General features: G+C 43.5%; 1 protein-coding gene across 3 annotated transcripts in view; it reads right to left on the bottom strand.

The window, feature by feature from the left end:
- Positions 1-2,443: 2,443 nt before the first annotated feature.
- Positions 2,444-14,096, bottom strand: part of LOC139628550 (uncharacterized) — a 352,652-nt gene continuing 340,999 nt past the window's right edge. For all 3 annotated transcript variants that reach the window (XM_071490297.1, XM_071490298.1, XM_071490296.1), the window contains exons 3-4: positions 8,112-8,229; positions 2,444-7,025 (exon numbers count right to left, since the gene is read on the bottom strand). In XM_071490297.1, coding sequence (XP_071346398.1) covers positions 3,391-7,025; positions 8,112-8,220 — 3,744 coding nt within the window. In that variant the 5' untranslated portion in view covers positions 8,221-8,229 and the 3' untranslated portion in view covers positions 2,444-3,390. The remainder of the gene's footprint in view (positions 7,026-8,111; positions 8,230-14,096) is intronic.

Genomic DNA, 14,096 nt, shown 5'->3' with positions numbered 1-14,096 from the left:
GGCTCTGACTAAGAGACACCTCCCTTGGATGACGTGCTCCACAGTCAGTGACGTCGGAGTAAAACCTTTGGAGAACAGGATGCCCACCCCTGCACTGAGTGCAGTGCCGTGGCTAAAAACGACCTCCCCTTCCCATTCTCTACGCCACTCGCCTTCATTAGCACCATCACTGTGAGTCTCTTGTAAAAAGACCACGTCCATCTTTTTGAGTCTCGCTGCTTCGAACACGACAGCTCTTTTTTTAACCTCTCTGGCCCCATTGACGTTTAAACTCCCCACTTGAAAGGTGTCCATAAAAGGTGAGAAAATTAAAACAGTACAAAAAACAGTTAATAAGTTAAATAAAATATAAAGCAGTGTCTTTCCCTTCATCATTAACAGATTTCTTTTTTGACTTTAAGAATCAGTTTCTTCAGTCTGAACACTTCTTGAACAGTGAAGTCTGATTCGGCTTTATTCCTGATGTGACGTCTGGCTGAGGTGTAAAACATTTGTTTATCAGGAAAATAATGTTCCAGATTCACACCTTTCATGTTCTTGGTCTCCTGGAGGAACGTTTTGAGCACTTTGGCTGAATAAGCCTTTTCTTCCTGACTGGCTGATTTCTGAGTGTGATACAGATCACTGTCATCAGAGACACAGCCTTCACTGTCACTGCTGTCTAACTGCTCCGCTGTCCTACCTGTCTGTCTGCCTGCCTGTCTGTCTACCTGTCTGTCTACCTGTCTGTCTGCCTGTCTGTCTGCTGCTCTTCTGCGGCGCTTTAGTGGGACTGATGTGCACGCAGCCCCTTCTTCTATCTTCTCCACAGCTTCACCTGTCTGTTCACCACCTGCTTCACCTCTGTTCTCCTCTTCATGCTCCTTCCTGAACTTCAGTTTCCTCAGTTAAGTTACCTGTATCACCTCCCTGTTGTCCACTCACTTCACCTGTCTCACTCCCCTGTTGTCCACTCACTCCACCTGTCTCACTCCACCTGTCTCACCTTGTCCACTCACTGTCTCACTCCCCTGTTGTCCACTCACTCCACCTGTCTCACCCCCCTGGTCCACTCACTCCACCTGTCTCACCCCCGTTGTCCACTCACTCCACCTGTCTCACCTCCCTGTTGTCCACTCACTGTCTCACCCCCCTGTTGTCCACTCACTTCACCTGTCTCACTCCCCTGTTGTCCACTCACTCCATCTGTCTCAGTCCACCTGTCTCACCTCCCTGTTGTCCACTCACGGTCTCACTCCCCTGTTGTACACTCACTCCACCTGTCTCACTCCCATGTTGTCCACTCACTCCACCTGTCTCACCTCCCTGTTGTCCACTCACTCCACCTGTCTCACTCCCCTGTTGTCCACTCACTCCTCCTGTCTCACTCCCGTTGTCCACTCACTCCACCTGTCTCACTCCCCTGTTGTCCACTCACTGTCTCACTCCCCTGTTGTCCACTCACTCCACCTGTCTAACCTCCCTGTTGTCCACTCACTCCACCTGTCTCACTCCCCTGTTGTCCACTCACTCCACCTATCTCACTCCCCTGTTGTCCATTCTCTCCACCTGTCTCACCTCCCTGTTGTCCACTCACTTCACCTGTCTCACTCCCCTGTTGTCCACTCACTCCACCTGTCTCACCTCCATGTTGTCCACTCAGTCCACCTGTCTCACCTCCCTGTTGTCCACTCACTTCACCTGTCTCACCTCCCTGTTGTCCACTCACTCCACCTGTCTCACTCCCCTGTTGTCCACTCTCTCCACCAGTCTCACCTCCCTGCTCTTGCAGCCTGCAGCGCCGTCTGCAGCTCTGCTCTGCTCAGACCCGCTCGGCCCCTCGGTACCGGCACCGGGCCGGTCCTCCGCCGCTCTGGGCCTCAGGGAGCGGGGTCCCGCAGCGGCGGAGCCTTTACTTCGTGTCCTTCAGCGCTGAAGCAGCAAAGAGCTCATAATCAAAGTCATCGACTCTGACACGGAAACAAACATTTAATCCTCATCACGGTTGTTCAGGATCAGGTGCAGGTGTCTCCGGGGGGAGACCACGTGCTTCAGCAGCGGAGATTTACAGCCAATCAGGGTCTTTTTAACTGGAGACACAGTTTTCCTGTGTCTGGACACCTCCCTGCTCAGAAACTCATCGCTGATGAACGGAGGGACGTTAGAGTGACCCCGGCGGCAGGTTTGAATCGGTGCTGCCGCTGAGTCAACCTGCCGCCGACATTAACCCCGGTCTCCACACAGAAACACACACAGCCCCTCAAAAAAACTACAGAACCCTACAGAACCCTACAGAACACAGAACCACACTTAACACAACTACACCAACAAGAACATTAAAGAACAAAGACAGAAAAACATGAAGAACCTCAAAGTTTCCGCTCACAACCTGAGAAGGGGGGGGGCCTGATTCAGGCTGTTTGTTGTTATTCAACCACTAAAAGACCAGAGACCAGACTGGAGCTGTCATGTCATTATTTTTATTTAGCATAAATCACATGATTACATTATAGACATTACATTATACATCATAGTCCTGCAGTGCAAGTCACGATACACAACTCATCACTAAACTCTCCAGGGTCCACGTGTGCACTCAGTAAAAGACAATAAAAAACAATCAACTCTACTGTTCATTCACAGACGAGTTTTAAAACCTCTTTAGACTAACATTAACACAGTTTCAATAAAAGTATTGGCTGAGTTATTAATTAAGAAGACGTTATTAATAAGAAAACAAAAGAAAAAATGAAACTTACACTATGACAGTGATGTATGACACAATAAACATTTGGGTAGAAACAAAAAGCAAAATTAAAGCAAGACTGTAAAAACACCAGAAACCACAAAAAACTGATAAACTGATCACATGATGAACATCAACACAATGAACCAATATACTGATCACATACACTCTGGGTTGGTTAAATGAATAATGTAATGATGGACCTTCACCCTGAGCCTCCTCATACAGACGGTGATATTCAGACATGATACATATGATTTAATGAAAAACATCAACGTCAACTTCATTATCTTATACAATAAAAAACAAACACACAATTATTACAATTACAAATTTATGAGATGAAATCCATGAATAAATCTTCCAGTTAATGAATGAGGAGATTAGACCTTTAAAATCTAAAAATGTAATAAATGAAAGTGAAAAAGAAAATAACAAGTGAATCATCAGGAAAGAGTCACTGCTGTGTTTTATATTTATCTTCACTTCAACACATACAGTGAAAATAAAATGGTCGTGTGATGAAACTGTTTAAAGCACTTTGAGACTTATCAGCTAAGAGCTAACAGGGTTGTACATGGAGACACTGAAATGACTGCTTCTCTGCTTCAGACACACTGATGAACTCTGCTGATTGTCTCACCTGCTCTGGTATCAGAAGGTTTTTAAATTAATGGAAACCAACTGCGCATTTCATTGAATATCCCTTTGGCAGCAGACTTCATCCTCTCATATCGTGTCTTTTCTTTTCCAGTTAGACCAACTCCCTCTGACAACTTTTTCAAAATGACAGCCCCTTCCCTGACGCTCTGTAACTCTTGAATACGCTGCTTGAATCCAGGTTTGGCCTCGTGTTCCTCTGTCTGTATCAGGAGATCAATGTAATCTGGAGTAGCCAAAGGATCTGGACGAAGGGCAATCTCTCTGAGACGCTGCAGGGATTTAGTTAATGTCTCCATCATTTCTACAACTTTCCCCTGCACCTGCTCATATTCCACCTCCAGATGTTTAATCATTTTCTCTGAATTCATCTTTTCTCCCAGAGCAGCCTCATATTTGTTCTTCAGTTCCTGATACGTTCTCTTCTCTTTTACACGTTTAGTCTCCCATCGGTACGTCATGTTGAAATGGTCACTCCACACACATTTTCCAGGACACACTGTGCAGTTTCCATTTTTCATTGCAGCACATCTTCTTTTATTCTCATCCTTTGGTATGCCACAAGGAAAATGGCAGGTATAGTTGCACCCATGGCAGTTGGTGATGAATTTTCCCGGAGGAATATTAATCTTCTCAGATTTGTCAATCTCTACTTCATATTGAAAGTCCTCATTCTCCTTCATGTGGGTCTCATGGTTTTTCAGTGCAGCTTTTGTGGTGTTAATTACCTCCAGTTTTGACAAACCCATGCGTATCATTGGCTGCACCCCTACAACCGTCACCTCGAGCTGTTTACGCTCTTCAAGAACCTCCTTTGTCAGAGTCAGGCTCTGTGGTTTCATGCTGCTGAGATGATCGAAGAATGTCTTCATGCTGATTTTCCCCATTTTCCAGAACATGTAATCAAAGTTGTCCTCATTGCCCTTGGCTCCTGTATTTTTGGCAAAAAGCACAGAGTTGTTGAATTTGAAATGGAGAACAGACCCATCTGGGTTTTTAGCACATGGGATCTCTGCAGCTTTGATCGCCTCCAGGACTGGAGGAGATTTGCCATCAGCAAAGGTGACCAGAGCAAAGATGTTGCTGGCAATGTCCTTCCCAAAAATGGAGAGGATGGAATCAAAGATGTATTTCTGTGTGTGTGTCAGACGAGCTAAAGCAGACTGTACCACGAAGCACACTGCATCAATGCTATCAATTCCACCCTTGACAGAGAAAAACTCTCTGATTTTCTCTGTGATTTCTTTGTCTTGTTTGATTCCTCTGGTGTCACCAAACCCTGGAGTGTCGATGATGGTGAGAGAGTATGGAACCTGGAAACTGTCTGTGTGGTAAATCTGATAGGCCGTCACCTCTGAGGTCTGACTACAGGCTTGTGTTTTATTAGTTTCTTCATTTATCAGTTTAAATCTCCAGTTGTCCTCCCAGTCAACTCCTAGAACGTAGTTGATCATGCCGTTGATGAGGGTGGTCTTGCCAGATCCAGTGGCACCAACAACCATGATGGTTTTGTTTGATGGGTTTTTGGTTGGTGGCCTTCCAAAAACCTTTTTGTTGCGCTGAACACCTGCTGGTTTCAGCTTGAAGAGGTAGACTGGTGGATCACCTGGGAGCAAAGTAAACTTCTTCTTATCCAGTGGTTCTTTCTTAGTTTTAATCTGAAGTTCTTCACCAGGCCCACTAACTCCAACACCAACATCTGTGCTCATCCTGATGGAGTAAACCGTATCCTGTTTAAGGCCATTCAGAGTGAAGGTGTACACCTCTGTCCTGGTCTCTTTGCTCTGCCATTGATCACTGTTCTCCTCCTTGAATTCAATGATGTACTCTTTTACAGATTCATACTGTTGGACAGTTGGGGCGCTCCATGTCAGAGTGATAGAGTTTGGTTTCACGTCAGTGCCTTTTACCTCAGTTGGGGGACCAGCTGCTGTGAGGGTCACAGCTCTGCAGACATCACTGCTGACGGTGTAGCTGAGTTTACCCACAGCTGTGGCCCTGACCTGATACTCAGTGTCTGGCTTGAGTCCTGACAGAGTTACCTCCTCCTGGTTCTTCTGCAGCGGTTGAGAAGCCCACTGAAGGTCCTGTTCCTGTTTCCCTCTGTATTCTACTCTGTACTCCACAGTGAGAGAGTCTGGTTCAGATACTCTCACTGTTATACTGTCGTGTGAAACAGCAGCAGCTGTTGGGGTGGCAGGTTTTGATGGAGGAACAAAGCAGACTGCATCGTCACACCCATCTTCATATATGAAAATACCTGCCCCAGGGTGACGTCCATCATATTTTGATGCAAATATGAATTTGGTGTCATCACTGTTGCTCAACGTCTTCAGTTCTTCAAACAGTTGTAGTTGTCGCCTCATTGTCTGTCTGGTATCAGTGGAGAGCCAGTTTATGTTTGTGGTCTGTAGATCAGAGGGTTCTGCAGCGGTGTCCACCATTCCTGCTGGTTTCAGATGATTTGACAGTTTGACCAGGAAACTATCAGGCTGCTCTACAGAGGTGAATGAAAAGCACACAATATTTCTGACATCTAAATCAGCCAGGAGGTCGTCCAAATCATCCTCCACCTTCACACCAAGTTTCTCCAGACGCTTAATGAAAGATTTCAGTGTATCTGATTCCCTCCCCTTGGTTTTTAGCCACTGATCCAGGTCTTCCTTATTGAATGGTGACTTCTCGTGTGCCTTAAGGATGTCTTCCAGGACGCTCTCCTCTTTCCCACCCCCTCGGATTGAAGGAAGCACTGACCCGAGCTTCTGCATGAAGTCAAGCTTGTGCTGACGGCACATCTGCATCAAATCCTGAAGCTTCTTTTCCATGGCAGGAAAGGTTGTTGCTGCTGTGTCTTTCAGTATGTCCCTGCATCTCATCTCTGTCTGGTTTAAACTCTCGATTATTTCTGACGAGTGTCTGATGAGAGCATTGCTGATGTCTCTTTGGAGTCTTGAGGCTCTTGAATCTAACTTCACCAGAGGGTACAGCCACACCCTGAGTGGGACAGCATGTTCTCCGTTCTCTCCCAGCTTGTTGGGAAGGTTTCTGTACATGCTCACAGCATCACTGAAGGACGTTGGGTTGGATGGTAACTTGAAGTCTCCATGAAATGTGCAGCTAAACTTTTCAACTGCTGCCTTCTCTTCTATGTCCATGTTGAGTGATGCCGCACAATTTGCTGTGAGGAATTTCAGCTTATTGAAAGCGATGTTTGCCTCCCCCTCCACTTGTTTCTTATCGTCCTCTGATGATGATTCTCTGTCAAACACAAAGTAAGCACCAGCTCCGTACAAGATGGCTGTGACAACATGAGTGGCAGTGTCATCTTCAAACACATTAGGATGAGACACCTGTCCATGAGCCAGGTGAGCCATCGTTAACGTCTCAAACTTTGTTGTGGTTTTGTACTGAAGAGTCACCCGGGCTTGTTTGTGAGATTTTTTTGTGTCTTGGAAATATTTTGCTGATCCCTCCACATTCACCAGTCCTCCCAAGAGACTCAACTTCAGAGAGCCAGAGATCTTCAGTGAATTTGACTTCTCCTCAATCGAGTCTGATGTGGTGACATTGAATTCAGTGTTATTTTGATGTTGCACACTTGTATTCTTTTGTAGCTGGTCTGGATCCCACAGAGTTACACCTGTTGACAAATCAATGATACAATGCAAAGTCAACAAAGACTTCAAATACAGTTTAAATTATTCTGTTAGTGATATGTGAATCAGTTCCTGAAGCATCTATCACAATACTTTTTAAAGGTTCTGTAAACGACCATCACTGTCACTAGATGTCACACTACACCACCTGTGTCTTGCACCAAAACAAATGCTTCCTTGGCCGCCTTGGCTTCCCCTCCCCCACCTCCCGTCATTATGTTATGAAGCTCAGCGAAAGTGTCACTAAACACTCAGTGTGAAGCACAAATGAATAAAGTGGACATGAGAGTCCACAAAAACAATCGAACACAACCATTAGCCCACGCTAGCAATGCTGTTATATTCTCCACAACAATGGTGACAGTTAGACAGCTAACGATAGCAACATATGCCAAATAAATCCATGAAATTGATAACAGCAAATTAGCTAACGTTGTCATGGTACTGTAGCCCTCACTAATAAAAACAAACATGTAACATCACACACCCGTCACGTTACCATGAGAAGAAAAAAAAAGCTGGAGCCCTTTAGCAGCTCGGAAAAGCAAGACCTGTTTTGGCCCACAGTCAGACTGGGAAAGAAATTCAAACAGAGCTATTGAAGACACTGATGGAGCCTGTAAAAACTTCGTGAATATGTTAACAGTCCACTGGCAGACTGGGATTTGAGCCAGTAGTGCCCATGGCCGGTTCAGTCTGGTCTCATCTCTTTCTTCGTCTGAGGCCTTTTTGGCAGAAATTTTATTTCTTCACTGGAGGATATTCTGGAAGGTCACTTTCCCCTGAACACTGTGTTCTGCACGCGTGACATGGTCCCTGTGTCTTAATAAATGCGGGGACGGCCAACGCTTTAACAAGGAGAGACTCATACACACTCACATGCACTTGCTCACAGCGACTTGGATTACAACACACATAGAGGGGGTGTGACTTCGCTCTCTGCTCAGGACGCCATTACCATTAATATTTACAACCTTATTTATAGAACCTTTAAACTGTGTATTGGTTTATTTATTCATTTACTCACATTAAGATTAACTGAGATATTCAGTACATCCACAATGCCCTACCTGGAACAAGGACATCCTTCCGACAGTCATACAGCATGCCGAGCTGGAATGGTCGACCGAGAGCCGCAGTCTGTACGGTATCATCACCACATGAAGCCATGGTGCCCATAAATTTCAGCTGGAAAATAAAACACAAAATCTACTTAATTATTAGAACCATAACTAATTACAATCTCTCAAAGTGGTCACATTCTTTACTAGATACAAATTACATTTGTTTGGTATAATTCAGACATGTCCAAAGTCTGGCCCAGGGGCAAATTGCAGCCTGAGGTCAGATTTTATACGGCCTGCAGCTTCCATCTAAAAATGTACTATTTAGACCAGCACTGTCTAACAGAATGAATGAATTATACAGGCTCAAAATGCAATTCTGGAAATTGCAGTATTTCTTCACCTAAAACCAAAACAATTGTGTTTGCCTAATTTGTCAAGAGACTGTTGCCTTATTTAAGGAACGCAACGTAAAGAGACACTACCAAACAAAACATGCTAATGCATATGACTAACAGGCTAACAGGGAGCAACCGTGCTGAAAAAGTGAATCAACTCCAAGCTGCCTTGGCTTCACAACAGCGGTTCTTCTCGCGGGCCCATGAGTCAAATGAAAACATCACCAAAGGAAGCTATGAAGTGTTAATCACTAAACATGACAAACCTTTTTGGAGGATGAGTTTATCAAAGACTGTGTCATGTAAATGGTGGAGAACATTTCATATCAGACATATCATCAGATATTAAGGGACAACTGGGGGACAGGGAGATGAATTTTGACTTTTCATTAGCTTGCAAGGACAGAACAGATTCATCTGACACCGCTCAATTACTGATTTTTTGAGAGGAGTTGATGATGTCATGAACGTAGCAGAAGAGCTGCTTGACATCCAAAGCCTTAAAGGCCAAACAAGAGCGAATGAAGTTAATTGTCTTTACCGGCGGTTTCATAACATGATCAGATTTGAGATGTTTCGCACAGAGAACCTGCTGGTGAATTATACAGTGGAGTTTAATAGCGTTGCCTCCTTCTTCACTAACTTTGTTACAGATCAGTGTGGATAATGACATGGCGTGCCCTGGTAATAACCCCACTAACTTTACTACTCCATGGTAGTTGATGCCATCAACAGCTGAACAAAAAAGAGTAAATAAATCCATTCCTCTAAAGCCCCTTTCAGCAGCTCCTACTCGACATCCAGGCTGAAGATGGAGATATATTATATCACAACAATGTGAGTTGGCTCAGCTGGAAGTGTGCACTGCAGCGATTTTTCTCTCTTCGAGGGGATATTGGACCATTTTTTGCTCAAAAGGGACAACCGATGCAAGAATGCCGGTTGAAATACCAACAGGTGTTTAAGACGGTCCTGGCAAGTGGATTAGTGTTATAGTGTTATTGATATTATTGATATTGTAAAAGGTACAAAGTACACCACTGCTCTATGCTCTATATCATCAGTATCTACACATCAACTCTATTATAGATTGCTTACACTGGAAAAGATATCTGTTGAAGACCATGCTCTGATATAACTGCACTACAATAGTAAAAGTAAAGTAAATGAATAATAAAATAACATCAAGGCACATACTTTAGATTTTCTTTAGGCTACCCCTATGGTTCTCAAAGTTTGGGGCGCGATGAACGCAGTTATTGACAATAAAGATCATACACAAAACCTCATACATACACAAACTAAGGAGTCATTAATACATATTAATTAAAACAACATCAGGACATGGGAGTAAAATTTAAGGTGAAACCATAGTGCAAAAATAATGTAATTTGTAATTAAACGTAATTTGTAATTTAACGTCAGCATGGTAATTGGGGCAGAACAATAAACTATCTTTGGTGTTCATAGAGAGGCAGTAGTGGGAATAACGTTACAGAATGGATAAATTCATGACATAGATCACAAAGAAAACAGGTGATGCAGGACCGGCAGAGAAAATCAAGACTGACAGTAAACAACCAAAAATTCAGTTGAAAAGAAAATATGATGAAGCTTATTTTGCTCTTGGATTCACGGTGGGGGTAGTGGGGGCAGAGGAGATAGCCATCTGTGTTTTGTGTCTTAAACCACTGGCAGCAGACAGCATGAGACCCAACAAATTAAGACAACACTTGGAGACAGAGCACCTAATCACGAGGGATTCAAGATGGCGGCGTAGAGAGTGGTTGCCTTTTTCTGAGCTCCGCACCACCGCACTGATATTTCATACAAAACTCCGTCCAATTCAATACTCGCATCAATTTCCACGTTGCATATTTTAATATGACGAGTATTTTTTGAGATCCCGGGACAAGATACCACCAAAAGAAAGTCAAAATCCGACCAAGACGAGCTGGCCAGAAGCTACTGCTAGCTTGCCTGACTCTCCGCCAGTGGAGGGAGAGCAGCAACAGCTACAGGCTAATACCGAGGTTGTCCTTGACCCGACTTTTTGTCAAACTATCCAGGAAATAACGGCACATAACCAGGGTGATTGATGAAAAGCTCAGACCATTATCCCAAACTATACAGGCCCATGCCCAGCAGCTGAAAAAGGTCGAGGAGAGAACCAGGAAAACAGGATCGCTGCAGTGGAACTCACCTGTGAGACGGTGGACACACGGGTTCAGGTGCTTGAAAACCAGATACAAAGCATGGCCGAGCACATCGACGACCAAGAGAACAGAGGCAGGAGGAAAAATGTCCGGGTTATTGGTTTGCCAGAAGACGCGGAGGGGAGTAACCCAACAAAGTTTTTCGAGAGCTGGCTACCCAACCTGCTCGGGATGGAGACAAAAGCCGGCGTTAAAACTGAAAGAGCTCACCGCACCCTAGCACCAAAGCCGGGACCGAACCAGCGACCACGACCCGTCCTGATCAGATTTCACAACTTCACCAACAAACAGAGGGTGTTGGACGCCGCAAGATGCCGCGGGGCCGTGAAGTACCAGGGGTCCACCATCATGTTTTTCCAGGATTTGTCAGCCGCGGTGCTGCGCAAACGAAAAGGATTTGAGGATGTGAAGAAACGTCTGCGGGACACTGGTGCCAAATACATGATGCTCTACCCGGCTACGCTGAAAATAATCCATGGTGGGGAGGCCAGAAGCTTCGACTCCCCCGCTAAAGCAGCGGCTTTTGTTGACACTCTCAGATGATCTACATGTGAGTCACCAGACGATCCGTTTATGTTTATGGGCAGGTTATCTATCTGGATTTAAAAGAAACAAAACAAAAAAAACTTGTTTAGAACTTAGTTTATCTGTGGACGGATCATATATCTACCTTATGTGATTAATGAGGATGGTTACACAAAGTTAAAACTGACTAAGTTTTGCCTTACCGTCCTATGTTTGTGGTGATCATGGGTGATTGATAACGTGATGTACAATATCACAGAAAGTATTCTAATTTGTTTTTGTGCGGGATGGGAACCTTATCCCCCCACCCTTCTTTTGTTTTCTTTTTTTTCCTCCTTATAATCCTTATTTTGTTTTCACTGGTCTGCTCGAGACGGATACTATCACTCGGGTGTGTTATTTGAATTCGGAGCTGTAAGAGAAGTTAACCAAGTTAGGGTCCAGTAATGGAGAAGGTCATGGTAATCCCCTGGTTATGGCGTGGGGAAGGTTCCTCTCACAGTGCTGTTGGCACGTCTGTTATTTGTAATCTGTGTTGTTTGTTTTTTGTTTTTCAGCTGGGTTACAGTCAGGTGCAGAATCTACATGGAGATTATAATACATTTGGGGGCTTAAATCTTTTCAGTTAAAAATGCTATGACCTGTGATACATTGAGGCTGTGCGCTTGGAATATCAAGAGAAGCCATTCTCCCATCAAAAGGAAAAAAATACTGTCATCTTTAAAAAAAGAAAAGATCGATATTGCTATGTTGCAAGAAACACACCTGAATGATGAGGAACATTTAAAGCTGCAACAGTGCGGCTTTGATCAAGTCTATTTCTCATCTTTCACCACCAAAAGCAGAGGGGTGGCAATACTCATTAGGAAAAATTTACCAGTTAAAGTGTCAAAATGTATTAAAGATAAATATGGACGGTTTGTACTTATTTCAGCCTCCTTACATGGGGAGGACTTTGCTATCTTAAATGTCTACTGCCCTCAATGTCATCCCCTTAATTTTTTGACAGAGGCTTTTGCCAAATTATCTGATCTTGCGGTGGAAAATACTATTGTAGGAGGTGACTTTAATTGCCTTATGAATCCTTTGATGGATAGGTTTCCCCCAGGTGCTTTAGCCCTATCAAAACAGTCACAACAAATCATTGGTCTTTGTGAGGACTTTGGATATGTGGATGTTTATAAGACACTTCACCCTGCGGATAAAGAATTCACCTTTTTTTCTAATCCTCACAAGTGTTACACAAGAATCGATGACTTTTTTGCCCCAAAACAGCTTATAGAATCTGTTGTCTCCTGTTCAATTGGAAACATAATAATATCAGACCATGCTGCAGTGTATATGAATGTTACAGTTAAAAAACTCTCTAAGATACCTCAATTCTAAAAGATCACAAATTCATATCATATTTCACTACAGAATTCAGGCATTTTCTCGTCACGAACTCTCCTTCGGCTACCAACTGTTCTGTTCTGGGAGACCTCCAAGGCTTATGCCAGGGGGTTGATCATATCCTATATTGCTACCAAAAGACATAAAAATATTGAACAACAAGTTTTATTAGAAAAAAAGTTAAGTATATCAGAGAGGGAATATATCAAGAAACCTACAGCAGCTAAACTGAAAGAAATTACTGCTATTCGCTCCACATTAGACTCCTTGCTAACAAAAAAGGCAGGGGAAAAATTAGGATATGCAAAACAAAGATTATTTGAACATGCTAACAATGCTAAAATTCTAATGGAGGCTCTCTTCTCTGAACTTGATCTCCCAACTATATCACAAGATCAGAAATCTAAATTAAATGCCCCAGGAAAACAGCGGCTGAACTGCGTGAGGCCATTCAGCTTCTTCAATCAGGCAAAGCACCAGGCAGTGATGGTCTTGGTAGCGAGTTCTATAAAGAATTTCTAAATATTTTATTTGAGCCTATGATGAATGTGTTTAATCAATCTTTCGAATGTGGCACAGGATTGCTCCTCATATAGGCCGATCTCGCTGCTGAATGTGGATTTAAAAATTCTTTCCAAAGTCTTGGCAAGACGCTTAGAAGGCCTTCTACCAACTATAGTGAAGGAGGATCAAACTGGCTTTATTAAGGGCCGTAATTCTTATAACAACATTAGAAGATTGCTAAATATTATCCAGTTATCCGAGCAGCAGAAAACAGATGGTCTTGTGATTTCCCTAGATGCGGAAAAAGCTTTCGACCGCGTTGAATGGTCTTATTTATTTTTTACACACATCGATTTGGCCTAGGTGATGACTTTGTTAGGTGGGTGGGGGTCCTGTATACAGAACCAATGGCTGCAGTACTAACCAACGGACTTAGGTCCACAAATTTTGTGGTCCAGAGGGCAGCAGACAAGGCTGTCCTCTGTCACCACTTTTATTTGCAGTGGCTATTGAGCCTTTAGCGGAAGCTATCAGACGAGACCCTTTAATGGTTGGGCTGGATGTGGGAGAAAAATCTCATAAAATTTCATTATATGCAGACGATTTGTTGTTGTTTATGCTAAACCCCTCTGTATCAGTTCCTCGACTTATTCAGATTATTGATCGATATGCTGCCTTTTCTGGATATAAAGTTAATTTTTCCAAATCAGAGGTGATGCCTCTGGGTAATTTACAACAACCACCAGATAATCATTTTCCATTTAAATGGTCCTCTACTGGTTTCATATACTTAGGTATATATATTACACCTACATTTAATCAGTTGTTTCATGTCAACTTTAACCCACTATTTGATAAAATAAAGCAAGATTTGGAGAGATGGAATAATCTTCCCATATCATGGCTGGGCCGGATCTCGCTTCTGAAAATTAATGTCCTTCCGCGTCTGCTCTATC

The sequence above is a fragment of the Trachinotus anak genome, unplaced genomic scaffold, assembly GCF_046630095.1.
Source record: "Trachinotus anak isolate AG129_WGS33_773 ecotype Australia unplaced genomic scaffold, CSIRO_AGI_Tana_v1 ptg000012l, whole genome shotgun sequence".
NCBI lineage: Eukaryota > Metazoa > Chordata > Actinopteri > Carangiformes > Carangidae > Trachinotus > Trachinotus anak.
The sequence above is the reverse complement of the archived record's forward strand: the minus strand, read 5'-3'. Positions and strand labels throughout refer to the sequence as shown.